General features: G+C 40.9%; 1 protein-coding gene across 2 annotated transcripts; it reads right to left on the reverse strand.

Annotated features, from left to right (window-relative positions):
- Positions 1 to 68: 68 nt before the first annotated feature.
- On the reverse strand, positions 69 to 4,165 carry LOC126698257 (E3 ubiquitin-protein ligase RZF1). Of its 2 annotated transcripts, XR_007646418.1 has the most exons (3): positions 3,003 to 4,165; positions 1,509 to 1,614; positions 69 to 483 (listed from the first exon to the last, which is right to left on the reverse strand). XR_007646418.1 is itself a non-coding variant. In XM_050395361.1 (2 exons), the coding sequence occupies exons 1-2, from the start codon at positions 3,994 to 3,996 to the stop codon at positions 464 to 466; spliced, it is 1,014 nt and encodes a 337-aa protein (XP_050251318.1). In that variant the 5' UTR covers positions 3,997 to 4,164; the 3' UTR covers positions 69 to 463. The 2 variants fall into 2 exon arrangements, 1 of the variants encoding a protein (XP_050251318.1); XM_050395361.1 differs by lacking the exon at positions 1,509 to 1,614 and having other exon boundaries at positions 3,003 to 4,164.
- Between the last annotated feature and the right edge of the window lie 11,803 nt (positions 4,166 to 15,968).

A 15,968-nucleotide genomic window follows, 5' to 3' on the forward strand; every position in this document is an offset into this window, starting at 1 on the left:
TGGCATCTGTGGGTTATCATTTGATTAAAGAACTAGAAAAGAAAAGAAAGAATGACTGATTTCGTGGATGCAATCCAATGGCTTAGGCAGCCCTATTGTCTTTGTCATCAGATGAGTCCTTGCATATGAGAATGACACTTTTTTCGAAGTATCACATTAACGCAACTTACGTAAATTCATGTACATAAAAACACTGTCACACGTTTAAGTGTATATATATTTTTTTCATTTACTTGGTAAAGACGTAGTATTGCGGACAATGCCCCCTGTACGTGCAGATTTTACTGCAGTGGCGTTATCATGACAAATAATAAACACAAAGCAATAGAAGTAGCATGTTCGGGCGACATGTCTCAGATTTCCTCCCATCCATTATTCGGCTGTCATGGTGTATGAATTATGAGCAAGCTATATATAACAGCTGTGATATTCAATGTTTCAGAATGTTGAAAGGTTTTATAATCTACCGAAACCGGCTTGCTCCTGCAGTACAAAAAGTCAATACTATTTGGTTAACGCAGGAAATGGTGATGCACATGCAAACTTTGTCTAGAAGCATTACTTAAAAGTGACTTCAGATGGAAAATAGAAGCAAGAAAACTAAGTATTGCACATTTGAGAGAGAGAGAGAGAGAGAGAGAGGAATACAACCCAATTTGATTCTCAAACAAGTTTTCGATGACAATAACTTGTATGATGTTCTCTCATTTCTATTTTTTGCTAATAATAAAAAAAAGTTAATAGTTTCGTTACGGAAGGTACTGCAAAATCCTATGGTAGTCTCATTTATGTAAAGAACCATCTACCGAGCTTCTTTAGATTAATGCTCATAGAACTAACCTTATGTTTGGATCGAGAGGACTAGAGGAAAAAAAGGGAAAAGTGGCCAGAATATTCTAAAAATTGGTACATTCCGGTCATCTTTCCCTTTTCTTTCCTATCATCTCCCTCATCCCAAACATACCATTATAAGATATACAGGCCTAGAGACTAGTCCAATATTGGTGATCTCATTGAAGTTCACTTTGTTCCAATATTAGTCATTTTATTTCATGAAACAAGCTGATCTTGAAAGTGATTAGCTCAAAGCTTTAATTTCATTGTAATCTACTCTAAAATATGTCATATTTATATTGTTCCGGTGAAAAATATTTAAACATTTAAGCATACAGAGTTTTCTATTAGCTTTTGTTCAGTTTGGGAAACTGGTTGGGCAAGCATCATAAAATCTATGGCTAACACGTTTCCCCAAAGTGATTTCTTCTACATTCTAAATGTTGCATCTCAAAACTGAAACCCGCCAAGAAAAGAAGGAAAGAAGAAATGAGAAAATTAGAAACATAAAGCCAACTTTTCTCTTTTGTAACTTTCTTCTTTTAATGGTAAGAAGTGATATCCATTAGTAACATAAGATTAATGGAAGGGCAAATTTGCATACCGAATATTTGAACTAGCTACACATGATATTTTCCCTGGTGCGCCCTATCTTTATTTGTTTAGAAACTTACATTCCTAGTAAAAACAGTTTAACCACAAAGTCCATATCAATTGCTTCCAGCATAAGCAGCAACATTTTGGGCTAAAGAATATGGCAAGAATCCCAACATGAGTTGACTGCTTAAAAAGGAAAAAAAGAAAAAAGTTGAATTCAGCATAAAGAGTAGAGTCTAGGAGGTATGAGGGAAAACAATGAAATTACAAAGTATACCAGAAAATCCGAACCATTAAAGCACACATGAAGTATCTAATAAAATTCCGTCGAAATATCCTATATGAAGTGGTCTTGTTTCTATTAAGGGGATTAGATCTGGGTTCAAATTTACTGAACTCTTTTTTTTGGGAAGAGGTAGAGGTACCACTTGAGCTATAGAGCTCAATGATTGTTCCTAATTAATTAGGACAATTCAATGATTGTTCCTAATTTATTAGGGCAATTCAATAGTCTTCTCAATGCATATAATGCATATAAAGTATGACTTGACTTCTTCTTCTTTTTTCGGTTTTTTCATAATGTTTCATGTAGGGATGGCAATGGAGCAAGGTGGGGCCGAAAGATGGGGTCTTCATCCCTGCCTCGCATGGTTTTATCTTGCCCCATCATCACTCTGCCCCGCATGATAGGAAAAACTTTCTCACCCCATCCCCGTCCCTTGGGGCCCCGCCTCACCCCGTAAAACTCTACTTTTTGTTAATTTGCCCTATAACTAGTACAATTTTTTTAATGAAACCTATTTCATTAATAAAAATATACTTGAAATTATAACTAAATTTATCCCATCAAATCAAATCAATTTTTGGAAAAAAAAAAAAAAAAGAATAATATATCTAAGTGTTTAACAAGACAATCATTAAAAAAAAAAAAAAAAAAAAAAAATCTCATAGTATAACACATAACAAAATAAAGGTAGAGAACCACATTGAGTAGAATAAAATAAGTTAATATTGATATGTTTGTTTAAATAGTGGGGTTTTAGGGTATGAAAAGTTTACAATTATAACCCTTAACAACACGGGGCGGGACGGGACGGGGTGAGGATGGGGAGGGGCAGGGCGGGGTGGGTTTAAAACATTTAAATCCATCCCCGCCCCGCCCTATGGTGTGGGGCTAAAATCTTGCCCCATCCCCCGTACCACCTTTGCGAGGCGGGAAAAATTCATGCGGGGCAAAGTGGGGAGGGGCGGGTTAAGTGGGGTGGGAAAAAATTGCCATCCCTAGTTTCATGGTCCAAATTTTGTAATCCATATTACTTATCCAAGTTTCCAAGATAAATTAATCCATTTTAGAATTGTTAAAGATTTCTTTATTTATCCGGAATACATTGAGTGAGTTTTACTGATTTCTTATTTATAGAAATAACCATATAAAAGAAAGATAATTTATTTCTTGTAGAAACTAAATATAAAATGATCAATATCTAGAATGTAAGCATGGTGTAAATTAATGGATCTATAGTGAAACTATAACAAGAATCAAGTAATTTTTAACGCAAGCTCTAACTTACCCCTTCGAGAAGTACCAATATTAATGTCATGATCAGCATGTGGATTAATCTGTCGATATCTTGGTCGAAATGGCCACAAAGATGTCAAATGGCTCCACCTCAAACTCCTACGTCTCCTACTCTGTCCTCCAACTTGAGAATCCTCAGAATCATTCTCTACTCTTACTCTTACCTGCTGCTGATCTTCAGAATCAGAAGGCACTGGCAGCTCATGCCGGCAAACAGGACAAGAGTTATGAAGCCTTAGCCAAGGAACAATACAATCAGAGTGATATATATGCTTGCAAGGCATTTCCCTAGCTTCTCCTCCAACATTAAACTCTTCCTTGCACACAGGGCAATATTGTGAGTCATTTTTCAAATGCTCTTCTGTGATTTTCACAGTTGGTATTGCATTGATTGCTTCTTCTGGTGCTGGAGAAGGCCCTGGCCTATCATTTTCAGTCAGCTGCTCAATCATTTCGTTTAGTCCTGGCCCGAAAAAGAAATTTCTATGATCAAATCCTGAAGGTGCTGGTTGTGGTTGAAGTATTGGTCTAAAAGGGTCAGCAGGATCTAAAGGTCTAAGAATAATCCATGTCCGAGGTTGGCCTTGGATTTCAGGTTCTGTATCCGGGCTCTCTCTCCATTGCCGTCTTGAACGTGTCCGGGGTCTTGTTTCAAGACCTGGGGGAGGAGGCAAAGGATGGCCTTGGGATTCAGCTTCCGGGTCATGTAAACCATGGTGGAAGCGCCTAATTGGGGGGTCAAGCATGAGTGCAAGGGCCTCAAGTAGACGGGCTTCCGGGGAGGGATCAAAATCAGTGTGATCAATGACTAGTCTAGGCCTAGCTACGTTCATCTCAATGAGGAACTGCCCCAAACAACGTGGACAAATAACCTCTGATGGGTTCGTGGAAGCAACCCTGACCATTCTGTGGCATTGGTAGCACCAGTAGAGAGGGTAGGTTGTTGGGTTGCCATTGTTTCGGACACGAGGAGGGCTCAATGACATAATTAGAAAGGTTGTGAGCTTGAAAGTTCAATTGGGTTTGGTTTTTTTTGCTCTCTGGGATTAAGTTTATAGATTGAAGAAATCAAGTGGGGAAAGGTATATAAACAAGAATGGAACAAATAGAGCAAAGAATACAGCTTTGTAAAGGTTGTGGAAAGCAATTCTTTCTCTCTGTTGGGATTATGTTTGGCTTTGTAGGTTTTGTGTTCACACTGTTTCGTTCTAAGGAAGGAAAGGATGAGTGAAATGTGATACATACAGGAGGTTTTTCTTGTGGGTTAGTTCTTGAAAGGTCGAATTGGGAGGGAAGGATAACGGCTAACTTACACAGGAAGAGATTTCCGAATCTTCTACTTTCCATGAAAATGCACTTTATGTTTTGTTATAATGATAATCTAAAGAGGAATATGTGTTAAGCTAATTATGCTTGCAAATGTCATCCACGGAATGTCAATTGGCTATAAATTATATATCACTAGATGCCAACCTGTGCGATGCACGAGAATATTTAGAAAAATGTTCAAGAAATTCATTTTTTTCAATTCACCTTCCTCTAGATTGATTAAATCTATAAGATTAATTCCTAATATTCATGTACTTAAACAGCAAGTTTAAGTGGTTAAATGTTGCAAGTTTGATGAATCCATAATCATAGCCTTTAAAAATACTCAATTCCAGACTTGCAAAGCAAATTTATGAATTTTTACTCCTTCCTCGGCAAGCACAATTATTTTCCAATTAAATGGCTTTTCAAATAGTGTTTCTCATTATTGGTACATTTTGTAGTTGGAAAAGAGACATGCAAGTCTAATGTTTAGATCATATTGCAAAGTTTGATGCTACTTATAATTTGTTTCAAACTTTGATGATTGATCTATTTAATGAGGCATATTATATAAACTAATTCATTAAAAAAATGTCGAATTTTACTTGAAATTCAATTGTTTGAAAACACAATCGGTGCTATCTAACAAATTTTCACTTTGAATTCATTAAATTTTATTAAAATGCAAAACCCCATTTGAGACTAATAGGTAAACTATCTAGCCATGCAACTATATAAGTTGATAGTGTATATATTGTGTGTAGGAATGTGGATATGCATACACAAAAACACACAAAATTAAAATACAAATTATGTGTTCCTACTTCTCTATAAAATCTAAAAGGGAATAAAAACCAACATCAAAGTTGAATAAAAATTGTGTCTAAAAGCATAATGTAAAAGAAGTTTCTTTTTAACTTGTATCCCAAAATTTTAAGAAACATCTCAATTAGTTTAGTAGCTAAACATATCTTTTAGTAACTATAGCATTCAGCAAGAACTTTCAATATCTAGCCTATTTCAACTTTTTTTTTCCTTCAGTAAGTAGCCTAATTTACATACATGATAGCTTAGCAATTGGGAGAAGACTTCCACTAAAACTTCTATGGCACCATCAAACCCCAAACTTGTTAACATGCGCTAATAGGCTTTGAGACATTTGTGACACTTGCTCTCAATCAAAATGTTTCCTCTTTCCTTTAGATTCAATTTTTCCATTGTTCTATTTTAAGTTACATACAATCATCATAGAACTCCTAATCATAACTTGAGGCAAGTTTTCAAGAACTCCATAGAACTCCAGTTTATGGTTTTCTTCCATGCTATCTATGTGTGGGAGTGCACCATCAAGTACACAATTCAATGTAAACGTTCGTCTCTAGTCTAGAAAAAAGAAAAAGGTAAATAATCTTTAGTTGAATTATTTCCATTTAAAACAGATTTTGGATGCATGTTTATTCAATAACTCAGGAAAAAAAAATTAACAAGAGTTTCTTTTAATATATTATGTTAACCCTATGACTATAAATAGAATCTATATAAGATTTCAAAGAAACTATTACGCATTTATAGCTTAATATAAAGGAAAAATAGAAACCTTGAGATAGAAGACAGGCAACTCCTAAGTCTCCCACATCACCATTCACATCCAGTAAATCAATATGAACTACAAAACACAAACATAGAAAACTCATCAAATTTTCCCCACAAGTAAAACAATAGTACAAATACAAAATAAGTTTGTCACTGAGCTCGTAATTGTGCAGATGGTAGAAGCATGGGTCCCTCCACTCTTCCTTTATGGGCTCCTTCGAAACTTGATTAGGCTTAAAGACTCCGTCAGTTATCCGTTCGTCGAGGAGCACATCTAACTCTTTTGAGGTACATGGTATTGGTGGGGGAGTGTCGTATTCACTACCATCAGTTTTCCTTCTTCGTTCACCAGTGGATACTGCCATAGCCTGCGAAGCGCTCCTTTTGTTGGAACTTGGCTTCACCGACTAGGCAGTCTTCCTAGCCTTTTGCAACAACTGTGCAAACTGGGAGATTTCTAAGTTTTCCAAGACAACTCTGTATTCTCTGATCATGTTTGTCATACACATTTCCACCAATGTCCTTTCTTCACAATGATCATAGCAGTCGAGTGCTATGTCCCTGAATCTTTTGATGTACTCCATTAAATCCTCACCACTTCTTTGCTTGGTTGCTTGCAAGGTTGCAAGCGTTACTGTTCATCTCTATGGAAGTATTTAGTGCAAAATACATCCACCATGTCATCCCAAGTTGGGATTGATCCTGGTTTCAGGCCGATGTACCAGGTGTATGCTCGGTCACATAGTGATTTGGAAAACTCCTGAAGACATAAGTCCTTGTCTACTGCATAAGAGCCAAGAGTATCAATGAACTTGCTCATGTGTACAACAGCACTTCCCTTCCTTCCATCGTACTGCGCGAAGACCCGTGGTTCATATCTCTCAAGGTATGGTTTGCTAAGTACCCTTAATGGGTAAGGAGGTCTCCATGCATAGAATCTTTCCTTAGGTGCTCTGGCCCACTCCTGCTCCAAGAGAGTCACTACTTTGGCCATAGTGATGAAACGTTATCGGACACCTCCTACCAGTGTCTCCTCTTTATCTACCGCATGCTCCGGGTCATGTTGGCTTCCTTTCTCCTTTATTTTGTCTATTTTCAACTAACAGATTTCTTCCATCATTTGTTGCTATGAGTGCTGCAGCGACTGCAACACTTCAATGAAGATGTTGGCATTGTCAGTGGGGATTCTTGGTTGCGGTTGGGGTTTAGCCCCCATTCTGTTAACACCTTCCGTCTGGTTAGGTTGCTGTTGGTTAGGTGTTATTGGCCTAGATTCTGCCTACGAGGGCATGGCGTTGATGTTTCGCATCGTCCTGGATTTTGGGGGCATTTGTTTGTAAAGGCTTTCGTCCCTATCTGTTTTCCAACTCCCCAATGGTGTCGCCAATTTAAATGTGGTGGGCCTTTTTGTAATGTTGGGTTGGGTTGCCTCCTACGGTACTGGGCCCAAGTGTTCTAGATAAAGGACTTGGGACAGGTCCAATCGTAACCCACCTTGGTCCGGCTTGTGCACAAACTATGCCTCGTTTGCAATGAGCTTCGTTCACATGCCTATGGCAGGCAAAGCTACTTCGGATGAGTCATGGCAAGTAAACATGATAATAATAATAAAAGAAAGTGCTTTTACCATTGGACAAAGTGAATAAATGATCCCCAATTAAAATGATAATCACAATGATAAGAAACACATTGCAAAGAAAATGGTGGAAATAAATAGGTAAGACATGAGTTATCAAAAGAAAGAAAAAGATCAATTCGTCATGCCAAGTTATGTCACAGGACCAAGACCATGGAGGGAACTGTTTTCCTCAATGTGAGTAATCTTTTAGGAAAATCCTGCTGTAGAAATTAATTACTTTGAGGGAAATGGACCTAAATGGCTTGTGCCCAAAATAATCCTTTGCCTTCGATAGAAAGCAGGGCTTTTAGAGGGAAAGAGGGGATCAACCTATTGGTGTATGCTTGCCACTCTATCTCTCTACTTTCTTTCGTTATTTCTAATTTTTCTTTTCTTTTTCTTTTTCTCTTCTTTCCTTAGTGCTTGCTTTTGTGTTGTGATTCTCTCCTAGAGGTTACTATTACCGTGATCGTCTTGATCCCCTTACTGTGCATGGCAAGGGTCCTTTATATAATGCCGTCGTGACTAGTTTTTACTATTTTAGCTCTTAACTACCTTTATCTGATCTGGGTGTCCTTGTCGACCACCACTGGTTTGTCAATTGCTCAGCCAGCACCACTTACTTGTGCTGGTTGTGCCACTCCCCATCACCAGACAAAGAAGACTATTTTGTTCGTTTGTTTGCCATGGCACTCTTACTTGCTATGGTGTGGGTGCTCTCTCTCTCTCCCTATCCCTCATGGCATGCATCTAGTGGTTTCAACTCATCCTTACTTCTTTTGAGCGGTATGTCATCCCAGCAGGACATTTCCCCCAAAACAGCCTGAGTAGGAACCCCAGAATAGGTTTTCCCCTCTCCCTACCGCCAGACCATACCCTCTTACCTTTGACCCATGACTCACTACTTTTTGTATTGGCTAGGTATAGGCTAGTGATATCTGGCCTTGCACATGCTCTACTTCTGTGTATGTCCAAAACTTGCCCGCTGCTCATGCATTTGCCGTGGTCTGGAGGCTCGTCTGCTCATTCTACCGCCCACCCTTGACTTTTTATAGCGTGAGCTATTTCCCATTCTTTATGGCCTGCTCCCTTTAGGGTCGGGCTTTGATTGTGGGCTTTTCTTCCTTCAGCCTACTCTTTTGCTCTTTTCTGCAGTCTTGCTACCATTTCATACAATACCATTTTGCCATTCCTGCTGTGATGTTATTTGACCCAAGCTTGCTAGGCCTCTTTAGGCCTGCTGCTTATTCTTCTCTCAATGATTCAATATGGTCATTTGGGCTTTTGCATTACATTGCTTGTGGGCTCTTTTGTCCCATTTATTTCCTCTTGGGCATCCTTGGCCCATTTGCTTTTCTTGGGCTTCCTTGGCGCTTTTTCTAACTCTGCGTTCCCCTGGGCTTTTACTAACTCCTTTGGGTTTCCCTGGCCCAATTACCTTAAACTTCATCCTTAGGACTCATAGGCTTGCCATCAACCCCTTACTTTCTTTGCTTGCATTACTTCGAGCTTGCGTTGGCCCATTCTCACTTTTCTACATCACATACTGCCCATGGGTTTGCTACTTCTCTCTTTTCGGGATCCTTTAAACCCGTTTGCTTCCTCAAGCCCTATTTGTTTATTTTATGGGCATATGATCCATTATTCCTGCCACTTGGGTTTAATGGTTTTTCTATCCACTTACTAACTCTTTTCAGCCCATGTTGTTGGGCTTCTTCCTTCTACTAGGCTTCCCAAAGAGATTGTCACCAATGCTCCCGCTATGTGTGATGTAGGTAAAGAGGCCGTGTATTCTGAATTGGACCATTCCGACGAGGAGGAAGCGCTGCGTGCCCCTGATAGTAAGTGTGCTCCTCTTATAGATCCTTGGTATGATACCCATGCCCATTTCCCAAAAGTTCCTAGTGATTACACGTCGCTGCTGCCGCCGGGCCATGTATGGCTTGCTTTTTGCTGTCACAATACAGACGTTTCTTGGGCTCCGTTGGCTTCCTCGATTCCCGATCTTGTCATCCGCCAAGGTTCTTCACTCCTTGTGCCCATTCTCTTCGAGTTCGGATCGGGCACAACTTTGGGTTGGAAGGAATGAGTGGATAGGGAGTTGTCTGACACGGGTTTTATGGAGTTGCTACAACGGGCCAGTGTACTGAAGGCTATTGTTTCATCCTGCTGCTTATCTAACTATAGGGACCTCTTCAACCTCCGCCATTTGGTCCACCGGTGGTGTACCATGACTCACACTTTCTTTCTCTCCTGTGGTGAGATCACCGTGACTTTGGAAGATGTGGCAAATCAGTTGCTTTTGCCCATCCTTGGTGATGTTGATCCTAGCGCTTTAGAACTTTCTACAGAAGAAAAGGCCGTGGAGGCCGAGTTGAAGAAGAGGATGAGTGGCAATGCAAAGTTGTCATATTGGGTTAGTTCCTCTTCTAAGATCTCCGTTACTGCTCGCCGTGTGGCCTTCGTTGCGTTCTGCCTTTGTAAGTTTATCTTTGGCTCTCATCCCCACTATGCTATGAAGCCTTTATATTTTCAATTAGCTATCAAGATATCTGCTGGGGTAAGCCTACCATTGGCTCCCATGTTTTTGGGACACTTGTATGTTTAGTTAGACATTTTGAGGAGTGATAAGGATCAAGCAGGCTCATGCCACATAGTCACTTCTTCTGTTCATAGTACTATTTTGCAGCACTTGTTATACAAGCGTTGTGCCAGGCACTTGGCTAAATCTAGGCATGTCCATTTTGCTATGGAGAAATATTAGTCGTGTCCGAGAGTCATTACCGATTTCTGTGGTAGATTTGAGTTTGACTTCTCGTTGGCTTTTTGTTGGGTTGGTTTAAAGCCAATTGGTCATCCTGCTATTGAGTTTTTTGATAAAGGAGTTGGGTTTTCTTGGAGAGCATACAGGAATTTAGGTGCGGGTTACATATGCGCTGATTCTGTTATGGGTCCATTTGTTGACACTACTGGGACCACCACTCCATTGACCGGTTTCGAGGAGAGGGGGGTTACTTACTTGGCAACCACCAACGCTGGGTGGTTGCCTTATCTGGCTGACAACTGCTAACAGGGTGAGAAGACAGTTCGGGCTAGATCAAGATATTCTTGATTATCTTTCTTCCCATTTGGAGTCTCCTACTTCTGTTCGACCATTCCTGCGACATGCTGCCTTTAAGTTTTGGAGCAAGCGTTTTACTGCGGTTACTATTCCCGGCTCATAGAGAGAAGGCATTTGTACTCTTGCCATGCACAGATACTGGCAGGCTATGATGACTTCATTTAAGCAGGAATTGATGGGTAGCCATGGTTTTTCTCTTATTCCTCCTGACGGGCTTAGTACAGTCATTTTAGCCAACCATCAGTTGCTTTTACCCTTTAAATTTGTGTTGGCATATGCTAGAAAGCAGAGTCGGTCTACCATTTTTGAGTGGCTTGAGGAGGATAGAGGGTGGTTCTGGCACGCCGGTGATTATCCCACGGGTTGGGAGAAAAAAGTAAAGGTGACAAGCATTCCTGTGTCGGGTAAGAAAGGTTCTGCCAAGCCTAAGTCCGCTAAAAAGGATGATGATTCTTTTGAGGCTTGCTCAGACGTTGTACCTTTTGGGAGTGACCTCCCTCCCATAGGAAATATAGTTTTAAAGAGCTCTCCTCCTCCTTCCGCCCATACTCATTTTAGCATGCGCCCCACTGCCAGTAAGTCTAAGTCTGTTGCTCTGTGGCCATCTACTGATGCTTCCCCTTCCAGTAGGACACGAGGCAATAAGAGAAAGATGTCTCCTCCTTCTACGTCCACCACCACTGAGAGGAGAATATGTTATCTCTAACTTTGCCTTGTCTTCTTTTATGTTTTTTTATTTTATATATATATATATAAAAGGCTTTCTTGTGGCTAACCCTTATACACTTGTTGACTCATCTCTTCATATTTGTTTTCTGTTTTCTTTTCTTTTGCAGTCTAAGCATAAGGAGGATGCACCTGCGACCCGTCCTATATTACTTGATGAGCCCGAGTTTGAGGTACGTCTCCTTCCTTTCTTCCTCTTTTTCTTCTCTTTTCACATATTTCCTCTGCCATATGCCATTGGTTGTCTCACCTCCCTCTCAGCATCATCGCCAGTTATGGATTCCTTTGTTCCTCATTTTCCCCTTTTTCCTTTTTTTTTTTTTTTGTTTTTTTGTTTGTTTTTGTTTTTGTTGTTGTTGTTGTCTTTCAGGATGAGCCTGAGCCTATCTCCGTATATCACCCTATGGCTGAGGAGATTTCTGCCTCCATGGGCACACCCATGGGAGGTTTCTTTGATAGGGCTGGCGTGGTGTTTAAGACCGCAATTCCTGCCCCTTTTACTGCTGCACAGAGAGTTACTGCTGAGGCTCCTATCCCTTCCACTAAGCCGATACCCATAGGTGAGGGTACTTATACGGAGAGGGTTAGTAAGACTGCTCCCATTCCTGCCAAGACACTTACTCCTCAAGAGGGAGCCATTCCTCTTATTGTTGCTCAGATTGAGGTTGCTTCTCTGCCACGCCTCATGTTATCTCTACCAGTGATCTGTTCGTGGCTCTATCTCAGGCCATGAAGGATGGCTCTTCCTTGGTGGTTACCCCTTCTTCCATCCCAAACTCCACTACATGTGGACCCGATGCAGACTTGTCCTCTGAGGGATCTGAGGATGTTATTGAGGATCCTGATGACGAACCTACCATGAAGAAGAGGGTTTCTAATTCTGAGGAGGAGGAAAGTGCTGAGCATAAGGCCAAATTCATGGGTATGTGTCTCCTTATCTTACTAAGTTCCCTCCTCCCTTTTTATTTTTTATTTATTTATTTATTTTTTGCTTATCTCCTCTTTATACACATATATTTGTGTCACCCCTTTGCTGTGGTTTCCCTTTATCTTGCATGTCCATTTCTCTGATTACAGAGACCTTTGAGGAGCCAGGAGTTACAACAGACACAAAGATGCCTACAGCCACTTCTCCTGCCACACGTGTAGCACCCGTTTCTGCCATATTTTCAGCACCAGTTTCTGTCACTCCCACAACACCAGTTCCTGCTATCTCCACAACTCCTACTCTTACGGGTCTTGGAGTGTTTCTTTCCCTCATCTCTTTCTTCACTTATTCATTGTGAGTTCGTTCTTCTTAGCTCATGGTTTCTCACACCATGCTTCATGTTTTCTTAATAGGTCCACTCCTCACTGCCTCTTCTTAGTTTGAGGTGGGCAGTAGTTTTGCCATAGTTCCGGACCCTATGAGTGAGGCCACAGCCTTCTTTGCTCATTTTGATCAGCCTGAGATTAATGACCTTGATCCTGTAGACTTCTGGGGTTCTAGGACTCCTTATGTAAACTTCCATGGCTTCAAAGTTCCCGAGGATTATGCTTCTCATTTGGGGGCGGTCTATAGTAGCTGCGATAACTTCATGCAGGAATTCCGCCTTGGCTGTTCTGCTAAGGAACATTTCTTGAAGCTGCTGGGGAGCGTGATGAACGATATTGAGCATAATTTTGTCGACACAGTTTCCACCGAGAGGATCCTGCAGTGGAGGGCTGCAATTCAGGAGCTTGTTAGCATGGGCTTCGCTGTAGAGTTCATTTTGGACCATCTTCGTGAGATTGCCTGAGTCTTCTTCATAAGGAGGGTCGTTGTGAGCGTCTTCTTTCCAGCAATGGTGGATCCAGCCATTTTGGAGATTAGCCCCTTATTTCTGGGCTTCGTTGATGATGTAGTTCCTCCCTTTTTTTTGTTTTCCTTCTCTTACTACCCCATATAGTACACTTTATGTTTCCTATAGCACTTTTTTGGCAAGTTTGACATGACTGCCATAGTTTGGGTTTGTAACTATGATGTTACACTTTGTTATTGCTTTTGCTACTGCTATGACATAGAATGCTTTTATAATACTTCGTACTTTTTCATTACGTACTCATAAAAGTACGTTACAATCTTGTCTTGTGACATAGTTACTTGAAGGAAAAAAGGGAAACATAAAACTCATTGAACAAAAGGGATAACTACATAACCTCTTTTTTCTTTTCTTAAGAATAATAACGCTTTGGCCACTTCCTATTAATGGGATCCATCAAGTCCTTGTCATCCATCTGGGTTAGACGGTAACACCCACTTGGATGTGCCTCTCTTATCACAAGGGGTCCCTCCTATTTTGGTGCAAATTTAGATGGTTCTGCCATGCCTCACCTGACGTAGTCCGCTACCTTTAACACGAGTTGCCCTTCTACGAACACTCTCTCTTTAGTCATTCTGGCATAGGCTTCAGTCATCCTTTGCCTTTATCTGCGGCTGCGCTTTTGGGCCTCTTTCCTTCTTTCATCAAGTCCTTCTAGGTCTTCATATCTTTCTACCACAAAGACGTCATTTTCTTTTTCCTTCTCCCGAATTTGCATAACTCTCAAAGACGGAGTCATTACTTTTTTCGGGCTCGTTACCTCTGTCTCATAGACCAAGGAAAAAGGTGAAAACTCTGTGGCCGACTTTGGCGAATTTCAATAGGCCTAGAGAGCGTTTGGCAGATGCATTGCCCATCCTTCTGTATACTCTTGGCTCATTTTGCTGATGATCTTTATGAGGGTCTTGTTTGTCGCCTTTGCTTGACCATTTTCTTAAGGGTAATAGGGCGATGAACGATGGTTCTTAACTTGATAGAATTCCAACATCTTCCTTACTTCATTGTTAACAAAGGGTGTGCCATTATCATTGATAATCCTGTGAGGTACCCCAAACCTCACAATTATGTTTTCTTTGATGGAGTTTGCTACTACTCCTCTTGTGGCTTTAGGGAGTGGCACTGCCTCTGCCCATTTGGTGAAGTATTCCATAGCCACCAGATCCATATGTATCCACGTGATGGTGGGTTAACTGGTCCCACCAAATCAAGCCTCCAAGTGTGGAAGAGCCATACGGTGACTATGTTATGCAAGTTCTACAGATGAGTGTGAATTAGGTTAGCTTGTACTTGGCAGCTGTGACATTTTTTCACAAATTCTGCTATATCTTTCTTCATGGTGGACCAATAATAACCCATTTGTAACAGGCATCTATATAGCTTTTTCTTCTCCTGGTGTTCCCCACACTCTCTTGAGTGCACTTCTTTTATCATCCTTTTTGCTTCCTCGGGACCTAGACATCTTAAGGGATCTCCATCATACCCTTTTTATAAAAGGACTGCATTATACAAAAAGTAACATGTTGCCAACCTCTTAAGCTTGTATCTTTCACTGTGCTTTTGTGGCAGGATACCTTCTGTTAAGTATTGCGTAAATAGACTTCTCTAGTCTTCACTGGCAAACACAACGTAATTTTCCTCTCTATTTGTTGCAAGCTGGCAGGTCTCGCATTGGGTTTGAACTTGATTTGCGTCTTTACCCATACTTGGCCAATAGAAGCTTGCCCTTTGAAGCCTGCGGTAAAGGTTGACCTCTCCGTAGGATCCGCAAGTCTTGTCATGTACTTCCTTTAACTTTATTTGGGCCTCCTTTTGCCCTACACATTTGGACAAGACCCCACTTGGCATCTTGCGGTACAATTCTCCTTTTACCAGGGCATAGTCTTTTAGCACCTTTGGGTTCTGCAGCGTCTTCTTCCTTCAACAAGGCCTCCCTTATGGGAATCCACTAGTCTCCTTCACACTGTTCCTCTTGAAACCTTTCCTTCAACATCTCAATAATAGACTCTTTTCTCTTGCTGACTTCTATCCTAGTGCTATCCCTTTCAAAAATTATTTGTGAGCCTAATGCAACCAACTCATCCATAAACCGGTTTTTGTTCCTTGGAGTATGTTCAATTTCAAAGGTTGAAAACTTTTCCTCTATCTTTTGGGCCATTGCTCTATACAGGGCTAGGCTGGGTTCCTTTAAGGAGAAGTTCCCTTTGGTTTGGCAAAGCACTAAGTTCGAATCACCCATTACTCTTAAATGCTTGATTCCCATTTCGAGGGCCATGGCTAGCCCGGTTAGATAGGCTTCATATTCTGCCGTATTGTTTGAACAGGGGAATTCTAATTTAAATGATAGTGCCACGGCCTTGCCTTCTTCATGATACAAAACTACTCCCACTCCTCCTAATCGGGTGGTAGAAGACCCATTAAATTTCATTACCCATTGCTCTTTGACTTCTTCTGCCATGGCTACTTCTCCTCGAACTTCATCATCTAGCGAAAATTCTTCTTCTCCTGGAAACTATGCCAACAAATCTGCTATAGTCTGGCTCTTTACTGCCTTGGGTGTTCCCACTTTCAAGTCGTACTGTGACAATTGTAATAACCACTGGGATATTCTACCAGAGAGAATCGGTTGCTGCAACAAAGCTTTCATTGCATGGGACTTAGTCATCAGCCACACCTTGTAAGCCAAGAAATAACGGCGTAGCCTTTGCGAAGCATACACAATAGCTAGGCATGCCCATTCTGCCCTTGGGT

The sequence above is a fragment of the Quercus robur genome, chromosome 9 (genome assembly GCF_932294415.1).
Source record: "Quercus robur chromosome 9, dhQueRobu3.1, whole genome shotgun sequence".
Classification (NCBI taxonomy): Eukaryota; Viridiplantae; Streptophyta; class Magnoliopsida; order Fagales; family Fagaceae; genus Quercus; species Quercus robur.

Bases quoted from the DNA above. Each gene is read 5' to 3' on its own strand.
- LOC126698257 (XM_050395361.1), bottom strand. From the start codon at position 3,996: ATGTCATTGAGCCCTCCTCGTGTCCGAAACAATGGCAACCCAACAACC. The intron at 484-3,002 runs GTAAGTTAGAGC...TTTGTACTGCAG, and splicing joins TATTGGTACTTCTCGAAGGG to GAGCAAGCCGGTTTCGGTAG.